The 13,423-nt window shown below is 39.2% G+C and overlaps 1 protein-coding gene across 1 annotated transcript; it reads left to right on the top strand.

Annotated features, from left to right (window-relative positions):
- Positions 1-6: 6 nt before the first annotated feature.
- LOC112157629 (cAMP-specific 3',5'-cyclic phosphodiesterase 7B) lies at positions 7-10,221 on the top strand. Its single transcript, XM_024290479.2, has 12 exons — positions 7-673; positions 3,897-3,986; positions 5,670-5,833; positions 5,907-5,970; positions 6,062-6,157; positions 6,703-6,803; positions 7,434-7,565; positions 7,640-7,731; positions 7,804-7,948; positions 8,022-8,118; positions 8,250-8,330; positions 8,407-10,221. The coding sequence occupies exons 1-12, from the start codon at positions 373-375 to the stop codon at positions 8,610-8,612; spliced, it is 1,569 nt and encodes a 522-aa protein (XP_024146247.1). The 5' UTR covers positions 7-372; the 3' UTR covers positions 8,613-10,221.
- Positions 10,222-13,423: the final 3,202 nt, after the last annotated feature.

The raw sequence follows: 13,423 nt of genomic DNA, 5'->3' as shown, positions 1-13,423 counted from the left end.
GCACGGAGAATGAGTTTAGAGAGAGTACACATGCGAGCTTGGAGAGCAGAGGAGGGGCTTTTCAACTCCACAACAACACAGAGGGGAGTGAGAGCGTCGAGAGGATTGTGAATGCGGCAGAGGAAGAGAGCGCACCGTCTGTGGTGGTGAAGACAGGAAAAAAAGACGGATTTTCCCAAATCCCTGCTCTTTTTTATGTTTATGCATCAGATTTTACAGTCCTAGTCACTCTCCAGGATGTAAAGTAGCTCCATAGTTTGTTTCCTCTTCCTCTACAATGACTACTTGACCATTTTCTTGCCTCCACCATCCTTCCAGCACCAGCATCACTTCTTTGCAGCTCATCCATCCACCTCTGTGTTGTTTTCTACGATGCCAGTACTGGAGGGGCACTGGGGCTCTGATATCAGGATGCGGGACTCAGGTCTTGGGGTCTGTCCAGAAGAACCTCCTGGCTCCCCAGAGTGGGGACCTCTGAGGACACCCCCTGTCACCTGTGGGGGTTTGTCACTGACCCTGGAGATTCCCGCTCTCATCCGGCAGCTCCGAGCAGCCTGGAGAGCCCGTAGGGGGGGACCCTGCTCCAAGGAGAAAAAACACGGCAGCACTTGGGTGGAAGCAGAAAAGGAGGCTGAGGAGAATGACGAGAACAGCCGTGCACATCATCTGGAAGGTAACGTGGCTCTTTTAGTAAACATTTTCCTGGATGCATTTTGCCTTGGACACAACGAGGAGAATCCTTGTAGAATTTTTCACCCTTTGGGTTTGAGCTACTCAGGTCTTTGATGCACATCAGAAGATAAACTTGAAGGAGCTGCATCCATGCATGTTTGTAAGTGACAGAGGTGGCTGATGGGACAGCTGAGCAGATGAGGCGTTGTAGTGAGAGATTGGAGCAGCAAAGTCACATCCATCTGCTGGACTGCAGCTGACAATCAAACCTGTTTGTGTGGCGTAAAGTGACAGTCAGATGTAAAGAAACAGTGGACACAGGGATTATTGTATAGAAAAGTATTTCTAATCTGATGCTTTGATCCCAGTGTTGATATATAACCAAGACTACCTATAAATGTAGCTTAATAAAAGAAGTGGAGCAAATTCAATTTTTCTGATTCAATGTTAAAGCCATAAATCCCACATTGGGGAATTCCCTGTTGAGGCTGATGAAGGTTAAGAACTGAGTGTTCTTCAGTTTGTGTGACTTTCCCCTTGAACTGTGATGACCTATTGTGATTTCTTAAAGGGAATGAAAGGCTATCTACACCAAATTTGATCTGTTTATATGAATATGTCAAGGAACTCGGGAGATAACGTGTGTGTGCTGATAGTGTGTCACGGTGACATTTAGTGTAAAGACCATAAAGATCTAAAATACAACAAAAAATGGATGGATATCTCACTTCTACCTTTTGGCCCTTCCTTTAGATGATTAATTATTGCTTTGACTAAGGCACATATTTATAAAAGACCATTGTATTGGAATAATAAATTACAACAGCAATTATTTGATTTTGCATTTTGTCTTGTAGTAGTTTGCCAACTTTTGTGACAACTTTTTAGTTCAATATGAGTCTATTATGGTTTAGAATAAAACATAGTGGGATAGAAATCTAATTCCAAGTGAATGGCTACTGTAAATCTTTATGTACATTTTAAAATAAAGAAAACAAGTATGGTTAATTTCCAATTCATCCATCCATCCATTTGGGTCACGAGGTTGCTGGAGCCTATCCCAGATAGTGATCGATTTAAAATGTTGACGTGACGATATGATAATGAATTATTTATGAGCGGTTTTTAGCGTCTTACTTTTGTTTTCCACCTAAACCTCCGGCCACTAGATGGCAGCACAGCGCACTGAGCCTCTTTGTTCTATCCCTTTATCCACAAATGTTTCTTAATTTACCAAAAAGTGCTATGAATTTGTGGGTAAAAGCAACTTGTATATGAGATACAGTTGCATCATTAAATAAAAATAATGCTACAATTTTATTATTATGAAAGATAGATCTTTTTTTCTAAGTCATGCTCTGTTAAAAAAAGTAAAAAAAAGTGTTCTGATACAGTCTTGGGATGTATCGTGATACGTATCAGGATACGTATCGTATTGCCAGACTCTTGCCAATAGATACTCCTAATCAGTCCATCCGTCCGTCCATTTTCACAACCTGCTGAATCCCATTTAGGGTCGCTGGAATGCTGTAGCCAACCCAGGGCGAAGGTTTGGGTACACTCTTAACAGGTTGCCAGTCTGTAACCACTCTCTTGCTCAAAAACACATGCACCAGAGAAAAATTTAGAGTCACCAATTAACCCAAGAAGCATGAATTTGGATAGGAAAACCCGCAAAAAAATGCAGCAGCAGATTGAATCCCAACAGCTGTGCAGAATCCCTTTATGTTTTAATGCATCTGCAGGTAGGAGGAAAATCCTCCACCAATTTAGAGAAGTTTGTATGTTATTGTCAGCTCTGCTTCATATCAGTGCAATTATATGTCAGTTTCTCAAAGGGAAGCAGCCCTTTAGCACGGCTTGTACAGCAAACACCCACAGACTAACCGAACTGAACATATTCCTTTCAGTTCCCGTCGTCTGCGTGCGTGGGTGATGTGATCTGAGTGTGAAGTCGTGTTTTTGCATTTGGTAAAAACAAAAAAAAAAATCAAGGACTCAACCTCATTTGCAAGTGTGTGTACACAAACAGAGCAGCTGTTAAACACGCGCGTGCTTCACAGCTTCTGACTGATTCATGGTTTTCATCCCGAATGACCCAGTTCTGAGCCACACGAAAACATTGACCTAGTTACCATGCAGGGAGTTTACGGAGAGAAAGGAAGCGAGGGAGAAACAATGTTGGAGGGAAAGGATACAGCCATTAGAGGGAGGGATGAGGGGAGAGGATGCAGTGAGAGAAGGGAAGGGGAGACATGAAATAAAAGAATGGAGAGACTTGAGTAGGAACAGAAAAAGCTGCAGGCGGGATTTTTGCTTCTAAATCTCTGTATCTCTGGTTTGTTTTTATAAAAGATTTCTTCCTCATCCTGTCAGCCAAGTCCGTCTTTATTCTTCTTGTGAACAAACCAGGCCGTTTCAACAAGCTGAGTCACTTTCCCGCATATTTATTTGTCAGATTCTGTTCACAAAAACAGGGGATTATGCCAATTTTCCGCAATATATTTGACGCACAGACACTTCTCCTTGTAGGAAGTGACAATGGTTGCTTCTAGACTCACTGCTTTGGCAGCGAACTCTTGCAAGACGGGAGCTGGCAGCTGGAGCGGGTTGCTACAGTGATTCCAAACCCATCAAGGAGTGCTTTTAGCATCTCTTATGCAGGAGTCATGGAGGTGATGTGAACTGGCAACCTTAGGGATATAATACGCTCTAGTTCCTCCCTGCTGGTGTTTAAATAATTCATTTTTCCCATGTTTTTATACATATTTAAGTGGAGATTTCACATGTGCACGTGCAGTTGGACTTTTTTCTATTTCACTGTAAACATGTTTAAAATCCACTACAATTTACAACAATTAAAATAATGCATTTTATGTTTTATCAATACATACAACCCAATAACATGAATTTTAATGTAGAAATCTCCTCAAGAAGAGTCGTATCGGCGCTGCAGAGCCATAAAATCCATTTCCCATGAGCAAATTCAGACCTGATTAAAAGGCTTCCTTTGATTCAATGTCTTGTTTCACAAAACTGATTTATGAGGGATGCAAACTGGGATTTACATGCAAAACGACGGTCCTCTCAAAGCGCTGCAGGCGATGGTTGCAGTCTCCTCCACGTGCTGTTGGGCCTCAACTTCAACGTCTCCTCCTCCTGCTTGGAGCAGAGGACATATGTACTTCAACAAAACATTTAATCCAATTTTTTTCTGTTTTTAGCAAAGACCAGACTGAACGTGGGCCATGCTGATGGGCTGTTGGGAAAGAGGCGGGGCTCCTACCCACCGATTGACCTGCGCGTCCTGAAAAGTATCTGAAAAAGAAATCTGTGTTTAAGATAAATTTATAGATTATGTAAAAGTAACATACAGGGAAAACTGTTTCCTTGAGATAAATCACTCCATTTTTATTTTCTTTTTTTGCAAGTTTATAAAAAAAAAGTAAAAAAAAAAAAAATTCAAGACCGCTGATCAAAATCTTAGAAAGTAGTTTTTGCCAGATTCTATCATTAGTACGGTCAGACAAAGGAAAAATTGTCAGCGAGCAGTTAATTGAAAACAACTGTCAAATCAAATTAGGCTGGCTGTCAGCTGATCAAAAGTACTGCATAAAAAATACCCATCAACCCTCTCAAGTTGGTAATAAATCCTTCAAAAAAAAGGAATACTTCTGTTTAGCAAAGTTTGACGCCTTATGTTCCACTGATCTATTGAAGGAAGTGTAATCCCAGATCATGATGGTACCTCCTCCACTGTGCTATATTAAAAAAAAAAAAACTCAAAGAAGCCACTCAAAAAAACAGCTTACTTCTGGCTCCAACAAAATGAAGTCGACTCAATCACCATTTTGTTTTTGAGATATGGCTGCCGCCATGTTGGAACCAGGCGACTTAAGTTTCAATGGCAACCACTCTGGCCAATTAGGAGGTAGCTTGTTGGAAGTCCACTCCCCTACCACTTGAAAGCAGGCTTGAAATAATCTGTCAAGCAAATGTTTCAAACGACCTTCTGCTTTCATCGAGGCATCTGATTGGTCAGATTATAACTTGAAAAACTTGCAATGAGAAAAAATGTTAAAAAGGAAATTTTCAAAAACATGTTAAAAAGGCATCAGAGCAACAAACTCAGAGAAATATAGCAACTGAGTCATGGCTGTTCATTTCTGAATAGAAGTCTATGGGATTTTGGTTTCTTGGACCTGTCAGGTACTTCCTGTTTGGAACGCCAGGAGGGGGTGGGGTCACTTATTCCAGCTTTTTTATAAAGTCGATGGTCCAAATATGCAAACTGGTGGTGTTGAAAGAGGAAAGGCCTTTTATTGAAACCTTTTTCTTACAGATGTCATGATTTAAGGACCTTAATCAACGATGCCTATTGCTTTTTAAGGACAGCCAATCAGGGCCTCATACTTGGCGCCAATGAAAATAAAGATTTTTTTCTTCTAAACTTTAAACCTTCGGAAATGACTGACAGCAAGGATGGTGTTGTGCAAGTAGACGTGTGAATGTTGCTTAAAGAGAGAACGCTTCTTTGACTCCTCCTCCATGAGGTCGTACGTCTGACCTTTCACTTCTGCGCAAACATCTTGGCTTTCAAAGGCTGTAGACCTTTGATAAGCCGTAAACCAGCTTATTTATTTGTTGTTTTCTATAAAACGCTTGCTTGTTCCTCATTCTTCGTTATGCATTTCAAAACTCTGCTAGGACACTTCCTTATAGATGCAAAATGTGCCCAAAATTCTTACAGTTTTTCCGATGATTGTAGGATTTTTATCAGGACTGCAAGAAATTTATAGAAAACTGTTAGAAATGTTAATTCAGCTGGAAAAAAAAGAGTAGCATAGAAACTTGTTGCTAAATTGTTTTAATCTTATTATTTAAGATAATCAAAAAAACATCACTTTTCATTTTATATTAATAGATTAAAATTCCAAAATAAAAGTTCAAAATAAAGGCAACTTATTTGAGACTATAAACTCTTTTTAAAATTTCAGGCAGCATCCAGTCTGGAGATGTTGAGTCCAGCACAAGGAGACAGATGAAGCACCTGCTGAGCTTCCACAGGTACTCCCACACCTCCAGATTGCTGAGGGGGCTGGCCCCCCGCGACTCCGGGTCGCTGCACTTACTGGACGATGGCTACCGGGGACAAGCAGCTGTGAGGACACACAGACATAAGCCTTCCTGCATCAACACAGACAGTAGTGACAGCAGTCTGGTTTCCTTTGCAGCACATGCTGTCACGAGTCGGCACCTGGAACTTTGACATTTTTGTCTTCGATCGCCTCACAAACGGTTAGTGGATTTTTATTTTTTTTTACATTTTTGCCTTCCAAACAATATTTCACTTGTACTGGGGTTGAAAAGATGATTTTGTGTGCTTTAGGTAACAGCCTGGTGACTCTGATGTGTCATCTTTTTAACATCTACGACCTAATTCATCACTTCCAACTGGATGTAGTCAAGCTGCATAGGTTTTTTGGTAAGATGAAGCACTGTTTTGGATATTGCACAGTATTTATTTTGTGTGTTTAATGGTCTGAAATATCACATTTATTCAAAAGTCAAGGTTTGTTGTTACATTATTTGACAATTCCACCTTTCTCGTTGACTTCATATCCTGTGGTGCATTGATAGACATTGAAAAATGTAGGAAATTCAACCAGAGTAAGAATTATAGCTGCCCTGAAGTTCAGTTCAGGCGCTGCAGTATTCTTCCTCAGTCACTATGACAACACCGCTTTGTCCTTTAAGCAAGTGATGGGGTTTTATTCTCAGAAATTCATTTTCATGTTTTTTTCCCTCACCGAGATTAAATCGGTTTGATCTTATTATCCCTCTAGGATCTGAATTTGTAGGTTATAAAGAAACATTTCTGTTGATAAACACTGTGCATGTGTGAAATAAAATCATGATTTGATTTTTCTTTTTTATGTTTAAAAATAAAAATGCATCCTTTGAATGGATTATTGTAATCTGCTGTGGCACAGGATTGTCAAGGTTTGACCTCTTCTCTGATCTGAGCAGGCTCAGTGCAGAAGGACTACCACTCCCAGAATCCTTACCACAATGCCATCCATGCTGCTGACGTCACTCAAGCTATGTACTGCTATCTAAAAGAGCCCAAGGTAAAAAAAAAAAAAAACTATATATATATATATATATATATATATATATATATATATACAATATATTTCCAGAGGGCGCCATTTCTTCCCTCCCATCAAACATCCAATGCGACACCATATTTTGTTTCCTTCAAGAATCTCCTAATACTTTAATATTAAAAGTTTGTGACACTTCATATGTAATTATAAATTTTTATTTTGAAATAAGGATTTTATATGTGTATTATTTTAAATTATGTCAGACTTTTAGTTAGTATTTGATTTTCAAAAGAACACCCTCTTGTGTGCTGGCCTTTTGGCATGGAGCTTTAAAATCTTCAAGAAATACATTTATAATTTTAATTGAAAAATATTTTTCATGCAGGAAAAAAAAACATGTTTTAATGAAAAAACAAGCTTTTTTTAAAGTAAAATAATTTATTTTTGTATTTATGATTATTTTTATGTGTCACTGAAAAAAACAGCAGAAAGATGTGCATTTCCTAGCCTCCATAAGTCTTTTATGTGCATTTTTTAAAAGTTGTGTTGTGTTTCATAAAAAAGTAAAACAAGAGTATAATGTGATCAGTTTTTAAATAAAAAAGGATGACCTTCAAAGGTGTGAAGGTGTCCTTGAATGTTTGCGTGCAGCTGGCAGATCAGCTGACCCCTCTGGACGTGTTCCTGGGTCTGGTGGCTGGGGCGGCTCATGACGTGGACCATCCGGGGGTCAACCAGCCCTTTCTCATCAAAACCAACCACCATCTGGCGTCTCTTTACCAGGTACTCACATACATAGCGACGGTTGACATGTGTGGATTGAATTCTTAAATTTAACCCCGATGTTGTCCATCCAGAACACGTCTGTGCTGGAGAGCCACCACTGGAGATCCACTGTGGGCATGCTGCGAGAGTCAGGACTGCTGTCCCACTTGCCAGCTGAGATCACGTAAGAACCCGCACAGACGTGCACTCTTCAGCAGAGATTACACTTCCGAATAAATCTGTGGGTTTCGTGCAGGCGGAGGATTGAGCAGCAGCTGGGCTCGCTCATCCTGGCCACTGACATCTGCAGGCAAAACGAGTTCCTGCTGACCTTCAGAGAGCATCTGGACAACCAGGACTTGGACCTTGGAGAGCCTTCACACAGACACTTTATTCTGCAGGTGCACAAACTCTCCTCCTGATTTCACCAGAGGAAGCCTGTCCTTTAACCAACTCGTGTCGATGTTCCTCCAGATTGCTCTCAAGTGTGCAGACGTCTGTAATCCGTGTCGGGAGTGGGAGCTGAGCCGTCAGTGGGGTGAGAGGGTGTGTGAGGAGTTCCACCAACAGGGTCAGTCAAGATTTAGTATTTTTTTTTTCTTTCAGTAAAAATATTCTATCATATCTTATTTAAAAATATTTAAATAAAATCAGCAACATTCAGTTTTATAGTGTTTTCTTGGCTTAAATCTTCACTTGCAGGTGAGCTGGAGAAGAAGTTTGACTTGGAGGTTAGTCCTCAGTGTGACCACCAGCAGGACCCCGTCCCAGCCGTCCAATCAGGTGAGCAGATCAACAACATAGAACATAAAACATGAGCAGTGGAGTCTGAGTAACATCCGTCACCATCGCGTTTCAGGTTTTATTTCTTGCATCGCGGAGCCTCTTTTTGACGAATGGAACCGCTTCACTCACCCCAGTCCGCTCAGCCAAACCATGCTGGAGCACCTGCACAAGAACAAGGCTCGCTGGAGCCGCCTGCTGAATCCACTTTCCGAAGAACAAACTTTCTCCTGTGCGGAGAGCCGTGAAGCTCAAAAACGAGACGGCAAAAACATCCCTTAAAGTTCCTTTTCATTTTTGGGGAATGTTTTATCTTTGAACACGTGGGAATATCTCATTCCTGCATGGTTGCTGCCACAGCTGGGAGCTAAAAGGCTCTTAAAAAGTGGGAATTCGGAGGATGGCTCCCTCTAGGGGAGCTGCAGAGTAATGTAGCACTGCAGGTTTATGGAGAGATTCATGAAGGACAGGAAGCTTTCTTTGCCTTTATAACTAATGACAAATGTTATGAATGAAATTAGTTGGATTTGATTAGAATAAAGAAGAGCAAAATAAACATTTTTGAGAGGTAAAACAAAAAGATAGGATGGGGATATCACTGAAGAATTTTGGAAAAACTTCTGAGAAAATTTTGTCATTTTTAAATACTTTTATATTGTTTTTTTTTGTAAAGCTTATTCTCACATCGTATTCTCACTTTTTAAAGACTTTTTTGTGCTGTTAACTATGGCATTTTATTTGTGCAAAGCTGTTTAAGCACTTCGATTAAAAAGAAAAGATCAAATGTATAATCTACAGTATTTATGCCAAAATCTGCAATATTTTCATTTATTTTAAACAAATAAGTCACACTGGAATAACTTTACTAACAAGCAAACATATTATATTGAGATAAAAAAAACTTTTGAACAGAAAAGCCTTAAAAACGGTTCTTTTTATTTAAACAAACAACATGTGCTTTTTTCTCTCTCTTTAACAACCTCTTTTGTCACTGAATGTTTTACTTGAAGGATCTCAAAGTGGGCCTCACGTCCTACAAGCATTGCCAAGGTGCCAAAAAATTTGAGACATAGTTGCACTCTTACCTCTTTATGCGCTTTTTACAGATATTTCTGAAAACAGTAGCTGTGTTTATGCACCTCGACAGAACAGACGCATCTGTTTTTTATGTAATATATCAATAAAGTTGCAGTAAAACACAATATAATATTAAAAAAGTATTAATGTATGAATATTTTTATTGTTTAAGCCACGTGGAGATGTCACTTCGTACAAAAAGGTTTAATGTTATTGTAAATACAAGAATGTTCTGATTTAAAATATACTGTTTATAGTCACTGTGCACACATGCAGTTATGAGTAGCACGTTTTATAGATTTCAGCTTTATCGTCTTTAATTATATAAATTAACCAAACACGGAGGGGTCTACAAAAAGTGTTTTTTTTTTCTTTGTAGTTGCTTTAATTCTAATCTTTGATTCTGCTGTCAACTGAAGTGCAATAATTTTTAAATTATGGACAAAATGTCTTCTTTATGTGAGAAAATGTTTTGCCTTTCAGGGGGAAAAAAGTTTCTCCCTGTTTAAAATAAATAAAAGCAGAAGCTTTTAGTTTTTCCTGAAGTTTACAGTTTAAATTTGTTTAGCTCTTACAGTAAAAATGTCTCTGGAATTTTTTTATGAGTCATTTATTAACAGATCTATTCAGCATTCCCAGAGCTGCTTCCTGTTTAAATACCTCTCACAAAGAACTGTTAGATGAGCCGAACTGCTTTTATTGAGATTAATAATTATAATAATCGATCATCTTTAAATAAGAAAAGGTTGAGATAAAAATCCAGTTGTGATCATAATTTTTTTATGTCTGATTTCAAATAAACACTGACACAAAAATGCTTGGACTCTTATTGTTTTGTTTTTTGAGTTGACCACTAGATGGCAGCAAAACTCTCACAGAGGCTCAAAGAGAGGAGGCTGAGTGAGAACCCCTCCATCCCTCCCCAAGGCAAGTTTGCTGCTTTGTTTACAGTCAAAATAAGACTTAAGTCATCCCATGAATCAACATGACAGCTCGTGTGATGTAACCGGAGCTTGGGGCCACTAGTTTACCTGTCAACAAAAACTATAAAGGCCAGGAGAGGGACAGGCCGGAAGCGCCAGGACCGAGTTGTAGGATTCAGTTGTAGTTTGCAAAGTAAACAACACAGAAGATGAACTTGAATGAGTCATGTTGTTGAATGTTGAAACGGATACACTGTTGTTCCCAGTTTTAAAGCAAACTGCTGGGTCAAAAGCAGAGAAACGTGTGGGTAAAAAGGCCAAAAAATGGAGCTTGAGGAGTTGAAGACAAATTGAGGGAGTAAAATAGAGCAGGAACGAGTAAAGATAAGAGGGAAAGCACGCAGGATAAGGAAAGTGCTTTTACAGATGCATGACACAGATAGCCAGCGTTTCCCTCATTTGCATGCCTCTGCAAATGATGGCTATGCAAATGAGGCCTGTCAGCCCAAAGAGGCAGAGTCCACCCTTGAATAAAACCGTGGCGCCCCGGCTGACTCTTCAAAACTCTTGAAAGATTTCTTTTCCCTGAAAGATGAGGGACTTTTGCGAATTGATGATAGCATCGCTCAGTGAGGGTTCGAGGAGATGCTCCTGACCTGAATCTGCTGCGAGGGTGACATCAGAGGCCCATTTAGACTCGCACACGTACGATTCCCCGCTGCCAGTCAGCATTCATCCAGCATGTGTCACTGTAAATATTGACAGTGCAAACAGGGCCCCCACTTAGCCCCTCAAACGAGTCATTCAACCACTCCCCTTGTAAAAACGCACGCTGCATTAGGGCCACTGTGCAGATAATCATCTACCTCCACACATGCATCTTTATCAGCAGCTCTTGACAGAAACGGCGCGTCCTTATTTTTGCAGTACAGAAAATGCAAAACCGAACTCATCTGAAGATGAAAACGCAAACAGTGCAGAAAGTGAAAAATGAAACCTGTGGCGTTCGTGTGCTGTTTCTGTCTCACCTTGAGTGTCTGGCTGCTGCACTCAGAACGCAAAGGGTTAATCTCCAGTTGTTAGTCACTATCCTGCTGTGCAAGTTTTTTTTTTCTTTTGAACAACAAATGCTTTAGTAAATTAACTTTTACAGCTAAAAAAAAATCAGTTTTGAATGTTCTAAACTGCAGTGAAAACTTTACTTAGATGTTTTCATAAACCAAATTAGTGACTATTTCCAAAAGAGGAACAACTCTAAAGCCTCTTAAATAGCACTTTGTCTCCTCCTTCGAATCTCTTCCTAAAGGTTTATATTTTCTTTAGCAATTAAATCATATGATAGAAGCATTTTAAAAAAAAATAAGCATCCAACAAATTCCCTATCACTAATAACATCCAAATATATATATATTTTTAACTGATTTTATAAGAAAAAAAAACAGCTTCAGGCAATGATTTGGAATCTCACATTATTTATGGCAGCTATCTGTAACACAATAACATCTTTGGCTTTGGGTCACAAATAAATGCAGCCTTTAACTCTTGTTATTTTTATTTTTTTGTGGTTTACACTTGGATGCATCCCTCCTTCTGAGTGTCAGCGCGCTGCAGGTGGTTTCCAGGCTGCGTCGTAGAATGACTAAAGCGAACACTTAAGGGGAACTTAAAGGGTTAATCAGACAGACCTACATGCAAACTCCCACTCAAGCAGTCTGCAAACAAATGTGCATTATTAAAATATGACAAACCTGTTTGGATTTTAGATTTGATGACTTTTTAGTGAGGGATTCACTTTAGTACTTCAGGCAAATCTGTAACTTTTTTTTTTTAAAAAAGTAACCAAACAAAAAGTAGATATGACCCATTTCTCATCTTATTTAAGTTTTTTTGCACCGACCGGCCTCAAAAACCATCATTTTACACACACCTGGGCCCCACAAATTTCTCCCCGGGCTTTTTGAAGGAATAAGAGCTGCTTCCTGTAAGTCATGCCCGGTGTTGTTATTACAAGTTCGGCTCAACCTGCTCGACCTGTTCATCCAGCTCTGCGCCGTCAGTCAAACCAAATTGGAATCAAAGTCATGATTATGTGGGCTCGGGAATATTGTTGGTCCTGTAAACAAAGCATTCAGTCCAGGATTAAGCCATGCATGTCCGTGTTTGTTTTGCCTGGATCTGGGCAGCATGTGTAAAGTTTGTTGAGGTCTGCATGGTCAAGTTTTATGCTGGGCTTGTGTTACAGGTTCTGGCACGCCCCACATGATTTAATTTTTGTTTCTACCTGGTTTTACCAGTGTCATATGACTTTTATGTGCACGTTCGCTGCAAGAAACACACAAAAGCAACAAAAAAAAACTCTCGTATGTGTTGTAGCTTGAGAGGTTTTTCCTTTTTTTTATGAATTTTGGAAAACAGTGTGGTCACTTGAGATTAAAATATGAGCACATAATTCTAATCTGGGTTGCTTTTCTTTGTATCTGTGAACACTGAGGTTTAGCTTTTTATTTCTTTTTTTTTATCTGTATTTGGATAAAAAACACTTTTTAAAATATTACATCTAAAAAGTAACGTTAAATGTGGTTTGAAAACAGTTGAAATCCCTTTTAGCCATTTTTTAAATGAAGTGATGGGTTTTATTTTCTATTTTAATGATTTTATTCGGTGTTTCTCAAGCCTCTGCATGTTTCCTTTAGGCCCTGCCATGGACTGCTGAGCCGTCTCCAGCTGTTGTTGGGATAGGCTCCAGCAACTTCCAGAGGGATCAAGCAGCTTTGGAGAATAGATTGAATTTTTTCTTAAATCTTAAATATCAGATTTTAACAAACATGGTTTTATTTAATAAAAGTAATCATTCACCACAGTTCAAGCTTATCTAAATCAGGGGTCTGCAACCTTTTATCACCGACCTTAGGAGCCACAAAGACTCGCTTCACCCTTTAGACAAATCAAATATTTATTTACATACATGCCATTGTTAAAATGATAAGTAAACTATTGTTTTTTAGGATAAATAAAGGGCTAAATACAGTTTAAGGTTTTTGGCAGTTGTTCCTTTCAAAATAAAAGTCACCTTTCACTACATAGGATCATCTC

The sequence above is a fragment of the Oryzias melastigma genome, linkage group LG24 (assembly GCF_002922805.2).
Source record: "Oryzias melastigma strain HK-1 linkage group LG24, ASM292280v2, whole genome shotgun sequence".
Taxonomy (NCBI): domain Eukaryota; kingdom Metazoa; phylum Chordata; class Actinopteri; order Beloniformes; family Adrianichthyidae; genus Oryzias; species Oryzias melastigma.
Note: the sequence above shows the minus strand (reverse complement) of the source record. Positions and strands in the feature narration are given on the sequence as shown.